Below are 18,012 nucleotides of genomic sequence, written 5' to 3' on the forward strand. Positions count from 1 at the left end.
GGAGATTCTCTCGGATATCGAGACCCTCTGTGGAGCGGTCTTGGGGCAGCTACATGTTGATAATACTGCCCTGATAGATTTGGTACACGAACAGTGAGGGTCCGCTTCCCGGGTACTTCTCTTTTGAGATTCATTCGCACCCCCAGCCTGATAGTACAACTCATCGACCCGGGTACTTCTCTTTTGAGATTCATTCGCACCCCCAGCCTGATAGTACAACTCATCGACGTTGCGGTCAGAGTAACCTATCGGCTGTTGATATGGGTTCTCAGGTATAACGCGTTCGTCTGTCCGACGCGTTTTCCTCTGAGTAAACATTGCCTTGTTGGTGTCTGCAAGAGTCGTACGTTTGGAATCACGCCTTTGTGAGGGTGAAACCTTAACGGGCTCTTGATCTTTTGCACACACCGCCGAGCGGGCCGTTGCAGGGATCCGTTTGTTAGGAGGTCGTGTACGACCCCCAGTCCGGATGTTGGCTTGGAACTCCTTCAACGATCTCCAGCTTTCCTTAACAAGCGCTTTTCCTCAATTCTAGGGTAGAGCACCGATACGATTGTTCAGAGGAATCCTAGACTTGGGGAGATCTGCGTTGCGATAGGGCTTCATCGGAGGTTCGGGATCTGAAGTTGACGAAGGCCGGAGAACAACGTCGCATGCTTTTGCCTTAGGCGCTGATTTGGCCTTTGGCACCCAAACTCGTTTGGATTTCGGCGGTCCCTTAACTGCCTTTTCCCTTTGCGTTTCTCGTGCTTTTCGCATAAGGGTCCGGGCATGCATACGCAAGGCGCGGCGATTCTGGATTCGCTCCTCGAGAGTAGAACGGGTTCTTTTGACATGAACCCATTTGTTCGTTTCTGCTTTGGAGGAGGGGCTGGTTGTTTGCCGTTGTTGCTCTTGGCGACGTCTGGACTTAAGATCTTCAGTGTAGCGGATCCCATCCATCGGCTCCAAAGCTTTGGCCAGCTGACGAGCAAGGCGTTGACGCCGCCTTTGACGTGCTCTCTTTGACAATGTTGGAGCGCCTTCAGAAGCCATCTCTTCGGCAGGGGAGGATCCCGGATCTCTTTTTGTCTTCACAGTTTAGATCTTTATTTTCTTATTCTTGTTCTTCTCTTTCTAGTTAGTTTTTATTTCTATTCTCTTTTTTATGCTCTCTAGTCTAGATTTTATTTATTTAGTTTGATTTTCTAAAATGTGCAACTAAATATTATAGGAATTCTAGAATTCTTTGAAACTAGTATGATTTACTTTATGATTTGCAGATTGCTCTCTTGTGCTCTAAATGGCCATGTTTAGGATAATCAACTAGAGAACCAATTGATAGAAGAAGAACTTGATAATATGGTTACCTTAAGTGGTTTGAAAAGTTATGTTTATGAATTCTAGAATTATTATCTTATTCTTATTCTTTTCATGAATGGTAATTTTATTTGGATGAGAATTTGATAGGTTATGCTTTCCTCAAATAGTTTGATAGTCTATGTTTAATAAATCTAAAGTAAATTATGATAAAAAGAGAATACTTCATAAATCCTAAACGAAATTAACTAGTGGATTCAATTCTAGATTTCTATCTTCCTTCTTGATTTTCTCTAATTTTTTTACGTGTTTTGCTTGTTCCTCTTTTTGGTTAATTTTTTCTCTTCTTGATTTTATTTTTTTTATTTCCTTTATTTCTTCTCCTTGTTTACACTATAAGAAATTACGTCTTTAACGAAGGGATTTTCTTTCGTTAAAGAGCTAAAAACCTTCGTTATTGTATGCTAACGACAGAAAAAAAATCCCTTCGTCACCCGTCGTTGAAGCCTTCTTCGCTAAAGGGTCACGAAGGTTATAATACCCGTCAATATAGAGTCTATAACGACGAAATATATTATCGTCATTCATATATGCGACGGTAATTATCACCATCGTTATCATCAGTGACGGGGATTTTTTCCCCATCATTAACATTAGTGACAGGGATATTTTCTCGTTGTTACCATCAGTGATTGGGATATTTTTCCGTTGTTACCATCAGTGACGAGGATATTTTCCCATCGTTACTATTAGTTACGGGAATATTTTCCCGTCATTACTTAAATGACGATTTCTCATTCCTGTTGTTGTTGTGTAATGATGGTTTTATACGCCCGTTGTTATTGTGTAACAACGGGTGACAACCCCATCATTGAAGACCTATTAATGATGGTTGGATACCGTCGTAAAAGTTCTCATGATGGATAATTAGTAACTCATCAACGATGGTGCTTTCCCTTTGTTGATGTATAAAATATGGTTTATAAAACAGTCATATATTGTAGACTATAAATTTCTAATATATATTATCGGTAATTTCTAATATATATTATTGATAATTTTTTTATTCATAGGCAATTATCATAGAAAACCTTCATATTATTATCAACATGACACTGAGATTCACAACACAAATATATTAAAAATACCCAATGATGAATAAAAAAGAAAAAAACTTCATTCATTAATAACATTAATAAATAAAATTCCACCATCCTCAAATATTCAATACTAATACAAGAGTTAATATCCCAATTGTTCCAAAAAAAAATACATGAAACTATCTAAAACAAATTAAAATAAAAGTCTGTGAAAGACACATCCTTTCATCTCTAATCATTTTCAAAAGATGACTCGAGCTACCCCCTCTTCTAATCTTGCATGGATAGCCTGAAAAATTAAAAAAATCACATAACTAAGAAATATCAATTAAGCAAATATTATCTTATTAAATAAAAATCGTATTTTCTCTAGTGCAAGTAGCCAATCATAACAGTATATAAGAGATTTTATAAAAAAAATAATTACCTAATCCTGCACATGTTCTCGAGTTTGAGGAGTCAATGAAGATTGTTGCCTAAAAAAATTCATGCATAGCTTTCACTTGTGACTCTAAGTCAAAGGTCCTTTGTTGTTGTTGATGTTGTTGTTGCTCCTGCTCATCTAAGCGTTGTTGAAGCATTTGGTTCTTTCTCTTTTTTTCTATAACATGTGGCTTCCAGATCAGATCGACTAGGGAGCGGTCCTCTCAAATCTTTTAAAGTAGTCCCGCCACCAAATACAGTGATGTGACCATGAGTCGCTTCTCCTAAATTTTCTCAATTATCTCAATGTGAAAGTGAAGGGTTTGCTTGTTTGACTTGAACGATTTTATCCTATAAAAATTAAATTCATATGTTAGTATTATATAATGCATCATTATCAAAGTTAAATATATATATTCTACTTACATATTTATCTTGATCCCCAGTATCTAGCTAGTGTTTCATTAGCTTTCTTTCGGGTTTCATGGAGCATTTTTGTCACATCATACACTTATTCAAATATTAAAAATAAAAATGAGTACATCATCAAACTAAAAAACAAAATAGTTTTAAATAAATACGAAATTAGTTTTGAATGTATACCAGTTCACACGCAATTTGTCTATAGGGTTTACTGCTCGTGTGGTGGAGCACTTTTTTTTGCCTCTGTTAAGTGTATTTTGTTGGCTTGCTTTCTATATACATCAAGATTAAAGGAGAATTTCAATAATCCAGCAATATGCATGGGACAACATAAATAATATTAGGAGATTAATACCTAAAATTTTGAAGAAAAATAATATTCCTTAACTAGCCAATCTCAGTCATCAACACTTATAGAAACTGACAAATAAATAGGCACATTCTAGTAGTTCATCTAAATGTAGAATCTGTATATTACATGTTGAGCTAGTTTACTAGAAAGTTCTCAGTCATATGTAATCGAGTATAAATTTTATCAGAATATCCGCATGTAGCAAGGTGATTTGTGTCATTCACGAGAAAATAGAAGGTTAGTTTAGAAAATTTTAATATTCTATCTATGATTTAAACCATATCGCTCTTATAAAGATAATGTTAATAAAACTTGTGTCCAATATTCTCTATTTCTTTTTAACTCCAAAACCATCTTCAGATTGAAAAGGTAGACGTTAGAAACTTCATGTGAAACAATTAAGTTATAAACTCTGAAACATCTCTCTAGCATTTAGAATGGAATAATGTAGCAACATATCTAATCAAAATCTTTACCTTCATCCCAAAGGTGGTGGAGTCCATGGAATAAAGTAGCAACACATGGCACTCAAAAAAATTATAATCCCATAACTCAATAACACTTGATATTGTTCTTTTTTTCTTTTTGTTGTTCCCATGATTATGGTTTTAGTAATTAAAAATTAATAAAAGATACAAGAAAGGGCCCCACTTTGTCCTATAAAATGTTATTATCTATGCCCTCACACTCTCAAGCACAGCTCACTCCTCTTCTACTATCTTCTCACAGCTCTCTGCTTAAATTCAAAGCGGCGTCAGTTTTTCTATTTTTTTGAAGGAAAAAAAAAATGGCTACAGCTTACCAATTCTGCAGATTTGAGAAAAAACCAAGTGGAAATCCTCTGCCCAAAAGAGGCCAAATCAAAGCCAAGATCCTGAGTGAAGTCTTCTCTACTATCCTTGGTGGTAGCCAAAAAGGACAAGAGAAGGAAGAAGAAATTTTGGGTAATAGAAAGTGGGCTTCTAATTCTTCAGCCCAGTCCTCAGCGTCAAGAGCCTTAAAGCAGTTCTAGCGCCTTAAAGAATGAGGCCGGCCTCTTAGTTTTTCATAACCTGCAGAGATGAACTCTACTCTTTTTTTCTGTCATGGGTCAGTTTCAGGTCTTATGTTTACTTAGGATAGTTCGTAACTCTACGTATTGTATAAATCTTGATATCACTATGTAAAATATCATATGTACTACCCTTTCACTTTTATAAAAGTATGGAGTTTATGGGTAAGAGTTTATGAACTACTGAGCTGACACCTGTTTATCTCTCAATTTTCTGCTTCCTCCACTGAACTTCTGTGTTCTTCGCTGAATTTAAATCAAGAGTTGTTGCAATTTATGTAAACTTTTTTTTAAAGAAAATATCTTGACTGAGCTAGGTTTATTGTTAAGACGCGAAGAAAGTGTTACCAAATTATGATCTGAACCATCCGTAAGGAAGTTGTCACCCATCCATGCGGTTGTGTACGGAGTTCGGTTTTGAAAAGGGCATGGAGCGCGCTTTTGTCCGACATCAGATAGATGGTAAGATGGATAGATAGTTAATATGTTTGGACTCGTGACCTAATAAGATTATTTTTTTTTAGTCAATTGGGTTCAAATAGACTAGCCTAATCCCGTGGGCATTTCCAAATCCTAACAACATCTGATTGCTTGCTTGTCATGTGATAATCTTTCAAGTATGGCTTGCTTAACGTTCTCCTCTTGTAGAGAACTAATTCTGAAGTGATCTTTTTGTACAGTACCTAGATTTTTTTTCTTTTATTAATTTTGGATTCCTTTTTTGGTATCTTTTGGTATTTATGACTTATAAATTTTTTCAGTTTTCCTATTAATTTATTTTTCTTCAAGCTAAGTAATTATTCAGATGTCTTAATTTATTTTTCTAGGGAACATTTTCATGTCAAATATATGGGGATTCAATGGGCATGCATGCATGACGATAAGAATGAGGAAAAGAAAGCATATTCATGAATTCTGTCACAGGATAGAGGTTATTAAGAATATATGTGAACAAACTAATTAATATGCTCACAGATAGAAGTAAGCAGATACTGAGATCTATTTATGCGCAGCTAGACAATACCAAAGTGCTGACGATGTGATAAATATGACGAAACAATCAAGATATATAAGAATCTCAGTAGTCGGTAATTGCTCGAAGAGTCCCATATATACCTATAAAAAGTAACTTTCAATACATTCTCAGCGAGATTATGCTGCACAAGAATGGCAAAAGCACGGGAGAGATGTTTCTGCCTCGGGAAAACTAGCAGCCCCTGCGCTATTTAACTTAATCAACACGACCTGAGATTGGAGACCCCGGTTTTATCCTTTAGAAATGTAATTTGTCGACGCGCGGTTAAGGCTTTGTTTTTGAAAAAAAAAATTCAAACATGACTTTCAGCAGCCTATTTTTTAAAATCGACCTATTTTTGACTTGTTGACCAAAAAAAAGTCTATTTTGCTAAATAATTAGCAAAATTGTCCATTTTGCTAATTATTTAGCAAAATCGGTCTTTTTCAAAAAAAATTCCCTTTTGTTTTGTGCTTGAGATAATAGGTGAAATATTGAACCAGACGTTCTCACCCTCACTATGTGTATTTATAAGTGCTTAATGACAGAAATTTCTTTTTCAGGTATCTTAGAATGTGATACTTTGGTACAATAGAGATTTTTTTTTTAAGATGTAAAATGGGAGTGATTTTTCTGAACAAATTGCGGTGCATGGAATTCGGGTACATGCAGCAGATGGGAAAGATTCAAAGGTTGAATGGAAGCTCTCACAATATTTCTAGACTTTCCAAAGTTAAAATTGTAAATATTCAAACATGCATTTAGTCACAACACCACCAGATACGTAAGTTCGTGAGTGCGAATCTTATCAGAACGCTCCGCACCACACAGGGCCTTATGAGCCATTAAGATAACATACAAAGGGACAATTTTGCAAGCTATCACACTTTCATCAACTTAAATGAAGATAACAAAAAAGGAACTACAAACAAAACCCTTAAAAAACAGCAAAAAACATCAAACGTGAACCCTGTCGACAATGAATAAAAACAGTTTCCTATACCATTTAGTGGTTGCTGCTTCAATTGTCATCTACGTGACCCCTCTCGCTGTTGGAAGGAACAAAAAACACAAAAAGGAGTAGAGGGCAAAAGGAAATAAAGATATACTCTTAAGAGTGCCTAACTAATTCAATTTGCATCGCGGTCCAAATTGAAAAATCATCTGAGACCTGGTTGAGATCCGAAGACGCCCGTTGAAGAGACATGCCGATCAGGAGTAGCCAAATCCACAGGATCCAAATTCACAGACGAACCCATCGAATACTTTGAGGTGATGGCGCCTGCTCCACCACACCCAGACTCGTGTTCAATTGCAATAGCTTCTTGAATCTCCTTCAGGACTTCTGATATTGATGGCCTCTCTACACCGTGTGGCTTGACACATGCGATCGCTGCCTCAGCAATTTTCCATATGGATTGCATGTCGTAGTCATCTTCTAGTAACGGATCAACCATGGCTTGGACGTTCCCACTGTCGATATGTGATTTTGCCTGCAATGGTGTTTGATTGATTTTACTTTGAGATTGCTTACAAGCATGAACGCAATGGCGTTTGATTGATTTTACTTTTCAAATTGCAGAAGTAACAGAAACTCCCCCCCTTGAAGTTCTAAAACAAACATTTTCACCCCCTCTTTTTCAATTTCCCCTCAAACAGTTAGGGGCACTTCGTCTTTAAACATGTCACGTTTTACCACGTGACTTTGTTTGAAGGAAAAATTGGAAGGAGGGGTAAAGGTGTTAGTTTGAGAACTCTAGGATAATTTCGCATCACGTCTACAAACCTTAGGGAAATTTCCTGTAATTTTCCCATAAAATTATGGGTAACTTACGAAAAACCCTCAGGTCTAAACTGTCCTCGTTAATATCTATCAACCCTAAACGGAAAAAACTCTCAGTAAAATCAAAGTACATAGGAGCAAACTTTTCCTGAACATGTTGGATGTGAAGCACGATATAACTAAAACCGTCGTTATCCAAAGTATTTTTGTGTTCACTACTACTTATAATGTTTAGGGAGTTTTTGTGCAAAATAACCCAAAGTCCACTGGGTTTCTGGAATTTTCCTAAAACTTTAATAGAAGTTGAAATAAACTGTACATACCCAAGCTACAATGTTGCGGCAATTGGCACCAAAGTTTTCATTTGATATCGGCTCGTGCCCTGTAATCAGCTCCAGAAGAATAACGCCAAAACTATAGATATCACTCTTTTCTGTTAATTGCTGTGAGATGTAATACCTGTACATGAAAACAATGCATGAGATGACTAGTTTTGAGTGTTTGTTTGATTTGATCCATCGCTACATGTAAACTTTGCTTAGTTTTAAAAGAACAAAATAGATAAAAAAGGTCTTAACTAATATTTATGACCTCTGAAACTATTCGTATAATTGTTTGCACAATCACTAGTTGTCTTTTATCAAAGCCAAAATACTAGAGCTTACTCAGGGTCAAGATATCCGACAGTTCCTCGAACAATGCTTGAGACATGAGATCCATCCACTTGAGGCTTCGAAAGTCCAAAGTCCGCAACTTTAGCTCTCATATGATTGTCAAGAAGAATGTTGCTGCTCTTAAGATCCCTATGGATAATAGTCGGAAAGCATCCAGTATGAAGGTACTCTATCCCTGATACATTTCGGAAACATAAAAGACTCAGTGTCGAAACATAAAAGACTCAGTGTCGTAACATAATGAGCGATTTCCCCCCCCCCAAATCAAATAGAAGCTCATAAAAATGTAACCTTTTGCAGAATCCTCGGCAATCTTAAGACGTTTGATCCAGGTAAGAGTTCTTTCTTTCGCTGCCGCCCCTGTGAAAAATAGTAATAAATAAATTACTTGATTAATGAGAGGACTTATTTTCATAGATATCGAGATGAGACTTGCCTCTAAGATGTTCTTTCAAAGTTCCATTATGCATGAACTCATAAACGAGGATGTTCTTCCCCTCTTGCTGGCTGTAACCAAGAAAGGTCACCAGATTCCTGTGATGTATTCTAGAGAGTAGAGTTACCTGAACAAAAAGAGAAAAAAAAAAAGCAATATGTTGTGTTGGTACTGTACCTTTAACAATAGGTAAGTTTCACAAAATTCCCCTCAATAAAATAAATCAGAGAAAAACCCCCCTTGAGCTTACAAAATTATACAAAACCCTCTTAAACTATTGGAAGTTCTCATATATAACTACTCTAGCCCAGACCAACTTTCTTTCAATAAAATTTAAAGTGCATAAGGTCAAACTTGTCCAAAACATGTCATATGCAAAGCATGTGACAACTTAAATTATTTGCTGACAGTCATAGTACTTAAGTGAGAAAAGTTCATGGGTGAGATCGGGGTTCTCTGATTTATAAAGTTTGAAGTCATTTTGTGCAAAACACCCCCAATTTCATGGTAGTTATATATTCCCCCCTTAATAATTCCAAATAAACATTTATTAATTTGTATAAACGACCTACCTCATTCAAGAATTCTCGTATGCCCTGGAAGGAATCGTTGGTGAGAACTTTAACAGCAATTTCTTTTCCATCCTTGAGCTTTCCATAATATACTATACCAAAACCTCCGGATCCAATTCTCTTTTCAAATTTTCCAGTGGCATCTTCAATTTCAGATAAGGAGAATCTATGTGCTGTTTCTGTTGCAACTTCACTGAAGAAAGAACTCAACTTTTGAGCTGGTGGAACGCTGATAACATCTCCTGTCGAAGGGACCCAAGTTTGAGTTATAATGTTGCTGACCTAGTATAAAATAAATCTGAAAAATCCTTTATCCATACCTTTTTCCAGGTTATTCTTCTTTTTCTTGCGGGCAAGAAGGCAATATGCCATAAGACCAAGAAGTAACACAAGAACTCCAACAACAGAACTTATAATAACTACTGTGGAGTGGCTCATTCTATGCGTTCCCTTATAAAGACCCACATTTCCTGAGTAGCTAAGCAAATGCATAGAGAACACTCGATTAGATCCCAAAAGCATTAACAAGGCAGAAATCTAAAGATATGCATGTGTGCATACGCACAGACTCCTCTCAGTATACTGGTTGATGCTTAAAAGAAATAAAGATGCACTCTACTTGAAAGTTGAACCATTGAAAATAAAATTTATGTGATTTGAACAAAAGTACACTTATATTCTCTTCCATGTTAAACTACCTTCCGACATGAAATTTGAAGAAAATAGGTTTGTTCGGGCCATGTTTAAGAATCACTTAAAGTAAAAATAGCTTATGCGATGGAGCAAGATACTAACGTATCTAATAATTAGCAAGAAGCATGGGATAACCAAACAACCAAACCAAAACAAGTATGTGTGCTTGAAAATTCCTCGATTTTCATAAGCTATAACCCATGATTGTTTTTCTATTTTCGTCTGTGATAACCCAATGATAATTAAGTACGTGTAATTCAATATTAGCAATTTCATATAACCTACTATTTTTGTCTGTTTCAGTCTGAAGACAATTAAGTATGTGCACTCCAAAATTCACAATTTTCATGGGTTATTACTTATAACCTCTGTACATTTTGGCCCAATACAATTAAATGTGTTTAGTTGAGCGCGATTTTCGTTGGCTATAATCTATTATTTTTGTCCATTTTTGTATATTTCGACTAATGTCAATTAAGTATGCATACACTTGAAAATTCGCAGTTTTCATAGGTTATATAGCCCATGATCTTTGTGACTTTGTCCATTTATTTCAGTTTCGATACCAGGGAATTAATTGCGTACTTTAAAATTCTCAATTTTCACAGGCTACCAAGGATTTTGTTTGTTTCCGTCGACTGAGAATTAAGCACACATATCTCAAAATTCATGATCTTCATGGACTATTAATACCCAGAATATTTGTTCACTTTTGTCTATTTCGGTCTAATGGTATTCATGTATGCGTACTTCCAAAACAATGTTTTTTAACTTTTTCCTATTTGGCCCAATGAAAAATTAAGTACGTGTATTTCAAAATTCACGATTTTCATGGGGCCATAATACATTATTTTTATTCATTATTGTCTATTCAGGATAATCGTAGTTAATTCAAAATTCACAATTTTTAAAGACTATAACCTACCTTTTGTCATTCTGTTTCGATCAATGGCTTTTATGTATACTTCAAAATTTGTGATTATCATGGGTGATAACTCATGAATTTTGTCTATTGTTGTTTGTTTCAGCCTAGTGGGAATTAAATACATGTAGTTCAAAATTCACACATTTCAATATTTTTTATTGACTATAACCTACAAATAAAATTTATCAATTTTCGTCCCTTTTGGCCCAGTTCGAATTAAATATGCGTACTTTAAATTTAGTGATTTTCATAGACTATAAACTAAGATTTTTTCCCGTTTTGACCCAGTAACAATTAAAAGTGCATACTTTAAAATTCCTAATTTTCATAACCAACGATTTTTTTAATTATTTTTTTCCACTTGACCTAATAACAAATAAGTACTACTTTAAATTTCTCGATTTTCATTGTCTAAAATCCTATATTTGTCCATTTTTGTGCAATTAGGGCCAGTGGAAATTAAGCACGCATATCTGAAAATTGTTGATTTTCATTGGCTATAACCAATGATTTTTGTCTATTTGGAAGGCAATTAAGAGAGCAATACTTCAAAATTTATGATTTTCACTAGCTAACTTGTGACTGTTGTTCATTTTGCATGTTGTGACTGTTGTTCATTTTGCATGTTTCGGTCCAATGATAATTAAGTGCAATACTTCAAATGGGCTAGATGACATATGATTTTTTATCAATTTTGTCACTTTTGCCCAATGGAAATTAAGTACACGTACTTCAAAATTCATGATTTTAGTAGGCTATCAAAATTTCCCCTTTTCGCGCAGTGGCAACTAAGCACGCGCATTAGAAATTCATGATTTTCATGTTTTATCGAATGTTGTCTATTTTACATATTTTGACTCAATGACAATTAAGTATGCATACTTCAAAATTCATGATTTTTATGGCGGTAATGACGCATGATGTTTGTTCATTTTTGTTTGTTTCGACACGAGGTCAACTGAATATGCGTACATCAAAAAGATGGGTAAGACCTCTAGCAACCTTGTTCTATGAAATCATTTTATCTATTTTTGGCATCACAAATTTCCTTATCCGGTTTGATAAAAAAGATCATTTTTCTCTTATAAGCTTTTTCTTACTTTCACGGCTCTTGTTAGCTTCTCTACATAAAAACCATTATGATTTTTTGCAGCCATCTTTAAATTTTAATAATGTTGTTTTGCTATTTTTCATATATCCTGAGTTGGTTTACTTAATGTTTTCTAGGATTGTTCGGGGTTAGAACGAGACATAGCCAACACAACTGCTTTTGACCAGTGTCACTTAGTGAGAATGTTTCAAGGCAAGAGAAAATGGATCATACATGATGGTAAAAAATTGATCTACTGGTTATGATGGGCAGAGGTGATGCAACAGATTCTTATACCAGTAATTCATCAAATAAATACTAGAGTTTGCACATGAAAGAGAGACTGATACTTACTTAAAAATAACATTTTTAGCTAGAAGCCCTTGTGGTATTACTCCTGACAACTTATTATTCTGCACATACCTGCAATCATTAGAATTCACACGATAACTCAACATTCTACATATAACACTAAGCGATTGAAATGTAGAATACCAAAGAATTCGAATAAGAAGACATTAATTGAGCTTTAAGTAAAACCAGGAGGGGAGAAACAACATAAAAAGCCTTTTTCAGATGTGAAAGACAGAAATCAACCAAGGATTTTTCTTAAAAGAAGCAAATGAAGGAAATTGTTAAAGGCAACTGGAATTTTTACTTTACAATTTGTAGCAATTAATGACATCCCAGGTGTGACACTTACAGTTCTTTTAGACTAGGCAGATCTGCTAGTGATGCAGGCAGTACACCAGTCAATTCATTGTTCTCCAGATGACTAGAATAAAGAACAAAATGTTACTCCAGGAGTTTAAAAGTTTTATTAATTTAGAAACTATGAATGTCAAAATCTTACATATATTGTAAATTTGTGCATCCACTAAAATCAGGTATAGTACCAGTAAGCGAGTTTCCATCCAATCGTCTGCAATTAGGATTTGTGATTTATCATGATAAAAGGGAATTTATGCATCTATGAAATGCACAACGATGAATGTGAAATACAGAAAACGAGAGAATTTTGTGAATCTTACAGATCAACCAAGCTTGTTAACTTTGTGAGCTCCAAAGGAATATCCCCTGTCAGATTTTTCCCAGACAAACTACTGCCTAAATAAAATGGATGTTAGTGCATATAAAACAATAGACATAAATTTCCAGGACAAATTGGCAAAAGGATAAACCAAATAAACCATTAACGGAAGGCACCGTTCAATTTTTTCGTACATTGAAATTACTCTTGGTTGTGGATCAGAATTACATTGTACCCAAGACCAAGAAGCCGGTAAACAAGGATCACCCCCTTCCTGTGCCCAATCTGCTTGTGGATAGTTGGAAGCAAAACCAGCCATAATAGCAGCTGCAACTCCAGTATAAAAATATATCAGACACTTCACACACATGCCCTCCTAAAAATTAGGGTTACTTGCAGAGATATTCCTTGTACTTAATCACCAAATGGAACTCACTACCTCCATAGTTCTATTGTTTGCATAGAGACCCCTTGAGTGAATTCTTTTTTTTTAACCCTTTTAAGGGGGTCTACCCTGCAACGAAAGATTATCAATCAGGAGGTCTACTGCAACAATAGAACTCTTTGAGGGGGCGTTCCTGTAACAATTGAACTACAAGGGAATCAAGTTCAATTTGGCGATAGCACAGTGATCTATCCACAATCAACCCTAACGGTGATGATCAAACTCCACCTACCATCTACAGAACCATAATTTATTTGTAGATAATTGTATATCTCCAGAGCATTCAGTATAGGACCCAACGACGAATCATTTGTCTTCTTGAACTCAAAAGAAAAGACAAATGGAAGGGTAATATTGGGATACCCAGGCTCATACAACCGATATTTCCCTTGAGCATTCTCTTGAACATTAACAGTGGCCTTGCTGATTGCTGGCATGCCTGGAATAAAAAGCCTAAATTTTCTGCTTTGATCTTCATCGAAATCCTCGATCTCAGCAAAGTATGAGAATGCCCAGCCATTTCCGGGAAAGCCGTCCAAATCTAAGCGATAAGTTAATGATCCATTTCTTCCCACTACTGCTGTTTGCATTACCTTTTGAGGGGGTAAATCGCCATTGCCAATGTCTATTGGCTTTGTAGTTGATATTTTTTCAGTTCCGGGGGCTACATCAACAAGGTAATTTGCCCTCCTTACAGAATCGGATTCCCATATTCTATCGAATGGATCATCGGGATATCTGAAATATTTAATAGAATATTTTAATTCAAAAGTTAGGGGTCATATCTGATCAAAGATGGGATTTAAGAAAAAATCACTTACTGCTTACAGTACATTTTGGAGTAAAAAAATTTCTTGATGTAAGCACATGTTTTAAATAAATAAATAAAAGTAGTTGGGGCAGCCTAAAGCCACAAGGAATCTCATGACACAATGGTACATGTTTCCTCCCTCTTAACGTAATTGTTAAGTAGAAGAAGGTTTTCGGTCACAATTGCGTTGTAGTTGTGATGTTTCCTCCCTTGTTGGGGGCTATGGTTTCATTGGGTGTGAATTTACTTGACTGTATAAGTAAGTGAATTTTCAAATTAAAATTCAGGGAACACTATTGCAATCTTATACTTAACTCAGGTTCACAATGCACAGAGACTGATAGCAGTCAGAGCACTCTCATTGTGATCCATGTGCTTAAAAAGTCCAAAGAAGAGTGCTATGACACTATTTCTCCTCATGAAAGTTTTCCCCCTTGTAGTCAACCTCTCTAATGATGTAAGTTTACATGCGTTCAGAAAAAAAACTTTAATCATAAGATTTCTAGCTTATGGATTCTAAATACCAAATATATTATAGTCATCACTTCTCCCTTCTTGCGCAAATACGAGACAATATTAAGTAGTCAAGGTGGGCTCCAACAGCCCAAAATTTAGCGCCAGGTAACTTATGCTATCACATTGGTCTGGAACTCTTCTTCTGAATGCTAGACCTCATACTATTGGATCACTCTTTTTCATGCATCTTTCATTCAAATTACATCTATTAAAATTTAAAAAGCCCTAATCTAAATCTGCACATATTACTTTTGCCATTCTCCAATTTCTCTAGATTATATGTCATAAAACCTAGCATCAAAAGGACTACTTCCTTTCTTGTTATTTATGTTCTTTCATCTATCGTGTTTGTTGAATACTTATTCATCTCCTTTCCCTTCAAACCCTCGTGGCAATCATATAAGACCTAAGAAACTTCAAAGGGAGAATTACAAAAGGTTGAAGATAGTAGTAGAACAAAAATTGCACAGCCCTTGTTTAATTTCCAAGCAGTGTGTGAATATCACACCACATCAAAAAGATGATTTGTTCAACAGTGTCCTCCATTTACTAGTCTAGTGTAATGTGGGCAAATTTTGCAAGGCAATATGAAAGTACTGCACTTATCATATAACTGAATAATGTACATGCACGAGTATATTTCACAATATATAACAAAACTGAAACACTTCCAACATATCAAGTTCAGAGTTACCTGACTGAATCATTGCTTTCTGCACCGAAGTTTATTCTTGCAGATAAGCTTAGAAAGAATTGAGTCTCAAATGTTGTATGATAAAGTGAGCCATTAAACTGTCGAAGCTCAAGTGCAGAAATAAATGGCTGCCCCGTGGTAGCATTAGATAAACATACACTAACAGAAGGAGACGAAGCTAGAAAAACCAGTTCCTCAACTTCTATAGTATCTTCATCAGAGATGGTTATTGTCGACCAAGGAGTTGCACCAAGAGAGATATCGAAACTTGGAAAAACCTCATTATTATCAAAGTTCCCATACAAGAAGCTTGTTCTTATAAGATACCGCGTTCTAGTTTTCACATTTAATGTATAGCAAGAACTGTCATGTATTGCTTATGTCTTTCATTTGTAGAAGATACGGTAGCAGTTTTTCCGAAAATTATTTGACTGTCTGGAACCCACTCGAGTCCGAGATCATCTGTGTAATTCGTTGAACCTCCACAGTCTATACTTACAAAACCTACACAAAATCAATATGCCAGTAAGAGATGTATGAAGGAAAACTAGTGGCACATAAATAATAAAGAATCTGTATGAATATGCTTTTGTGCAAACCAACTTTGACATATCTTGTTAGCGAATTTTGAAGTGCACATATCAAGATCAAAATTTATGCCAATATTAGCATTCTAGTATTGACATTGGAAAACCAAAATATCGCAATAATATTGAACAAAATTCGTTTCAACCTAAGTTAAGGGTGGTTTTTTATTTTTTTGCTCTCATCTTTAAACAGTGATATTGTAGTAGATGTTCTGAAATTCGACCCTAATTTCTTTTTTTTCTCTTCCACTTAGGAAACTTACAAATGGCAAGGTAATAAATAAAAGGAAAAAACTCTCTCTTCTAGTAATATGGAAGACATAAATTGGAATTTCAAACTTTTGTCCCACATTTAAAAGGAAAAAAAACAGTTCTTTCACTTATTTTCTTAGCCTACAAATGAACCAAGTTATTAAAAAAAAGACCCGATTTCGTAAACACCAACTATTCCCTTTGATTCTGACATTTTCTTTCATTTGGGTTTTGTTGAGTCCTCCTCTGATGCACTAAACGCTCACAAAACTTAACTGGAACAAATAAATGCTTAAATTTCAAGCAAAAGAAAAAGGTTCCAGAAACAAACTACCGCAAGCTTCTAGTGCCTTGACAAAATTTACAGTAAGGACAAAATCAAAAGGGAAGCAAAACACACCAGGCATTTGAGCGGTAGAGAGGGAAAAGAGGGAGAAACCCAAGAGAAGAAACCACCCAAAGATCGCCATTGAACCCATCTCCCAAGTGAGAGGCGAAAGAGAGTGAGAAGGGAAAGTTGGGTTAATTACGAGTCCTCAAAGTGCAAAGAGATATTTTTGTGGAGGTCTTTTCTGGAAAAAAGATAGAGCGGAGTAATCACAATGTGGAAAGGAGGAGGAGGGTCGTGGAAATGGGGCGGAGCTTTGCTTTGGGGGGTGGGCCCCATTACTTGGTTGGTGGGCGGTGACCGTATCGCGTCAGATTCCCTTTGTTGACTGCTGCCGTTTGCGTTCGAGAGTCGCGGTGGGGTTACCGCGTGCTGGGGGGGTCACGTTTGCCGTGCGTTTGTGATGACTGACGATGGAGGGGGGATTTTGGGTGAAATTACGGCCCGTCTGGTGGGTTTATTTTGAAGGGGAAAACTGTCGTATATGTTCTATCTGTGACAGCTTTCAGTCACTTTTCCCCTCAAAAACGGGTAACCAAACGGGCCCTTAGAGCTTTTATAAAATAACGGGTATATGCAAGAAACTCAGGGATTGTCATGACTCGTATATAATTATACTCCGATGAGATTCGAGCAACAGAACTTAAATATTTTCATTATCAATGATTCTTACTCTATTTTGATCAAGTAGCCAGACTTGAAAATGTGCATTCATATCATTACTCTATAAATAAATTGATATTTTATTCTGAAGGACCATGTGATTATTATTAGTAATTAATAGAAGAACTTCTAGTAGTACCACACTTGAGGACTTCCTTAAAAAAGCAAAAAATAACAAATAAAAAAAAACACTGAAGAATAGAGAATGACACAAAAGGTACTGATCAGATTTAGTATCAAGTTGTTAAGGGTAAACAATTTGTAGTTTATTTTGGTTTTTTATGACTCGCATTGTTGCAGAACTCTCTTTATTTCATTTTATAAGACGCATGTTTGGTCAAGTAGTCAGACTTGAAAATCCCTTGTCAGTTGACTACTATTAGTTTATCCTCCCATTTAAATATCTGTGAATTTACAATCTAATAGTTGAATTAAAATCAACACAAGTATACACACACAAAAAAAAAAGAGTTCAGGTAAAAAAAATATTTCCAGAATATTCGTACTTTTTCTATTAGTCGTTTCAATGTATATTTTCCCCTCGTCGGCGAAAGGTTTTGTAGATTCAAATGTGGAGAATTGCAGAATTTGAGGATAAAGAAGCAAACATGTAGATTTAGTATAATTTGTAAAATACGGGGTATATATTGGTTAAAACCCCTTTTTTTAACTTTATAGGACACCTACTGATTTATATTTATAGGCTTACTCAAAATAATAAGAAAAGACTAATATTAGTAAATATATGCATATCGGGTCAAGCAGCCGGACAAGACCAAAATCAAAGATA

General features: G+C 35.5%; 1 protein-coding gene across 1 annotated transcript; it reads right to left on the minus strand.

Annotated features, from left to right (window-relative positions):
* LOC109829951 (probable LRR receptor-like serine/threonine-protein kinase At1g67720) lies at positions 6,579 to 16,789 on the minus strand. The gene is given in 16 exon segments (XM_020397055.1): positions 6,579 to 7,156; positions 7,770 to 7,905; positions 8,112 to 8,295; positions 8,412 to 8,480; positions 8,557 to 8,683; positions 9,129 to 9,370; positions 9,449 to 9,606; positions 12,191 to 12,259; positions 12,540 to 12,611; positions 12,690 to 12,758; positions 12,868 to 12,939; positions 13,061 to 13,193; positions 13,544 to 14,049; positions 15,333 to 15,693; positions 15,696 to 15,836; positions 16,572 to 16,789. Coding segments are annotated over 16 exon segments (2,751 nt in total). The 5' UTR covers positions 16,651 to 16,789; the 3' UTR covers positions 6,579 to 6,823.

The sequence above is a fragment of the Asparagus officinalis genome, chromosome 2, assembly GCF_001876935.1.
Source record: "Asparagus officinalis chromosome 2, Aspof.V1, whole genome shotgun sequence".
NCBI lineage: Eukaryota > Viridiplantae > Streptophyta > Magnoliopsida > Asparagales > Asparagaceae > Asparagus > Asparagus officinalis.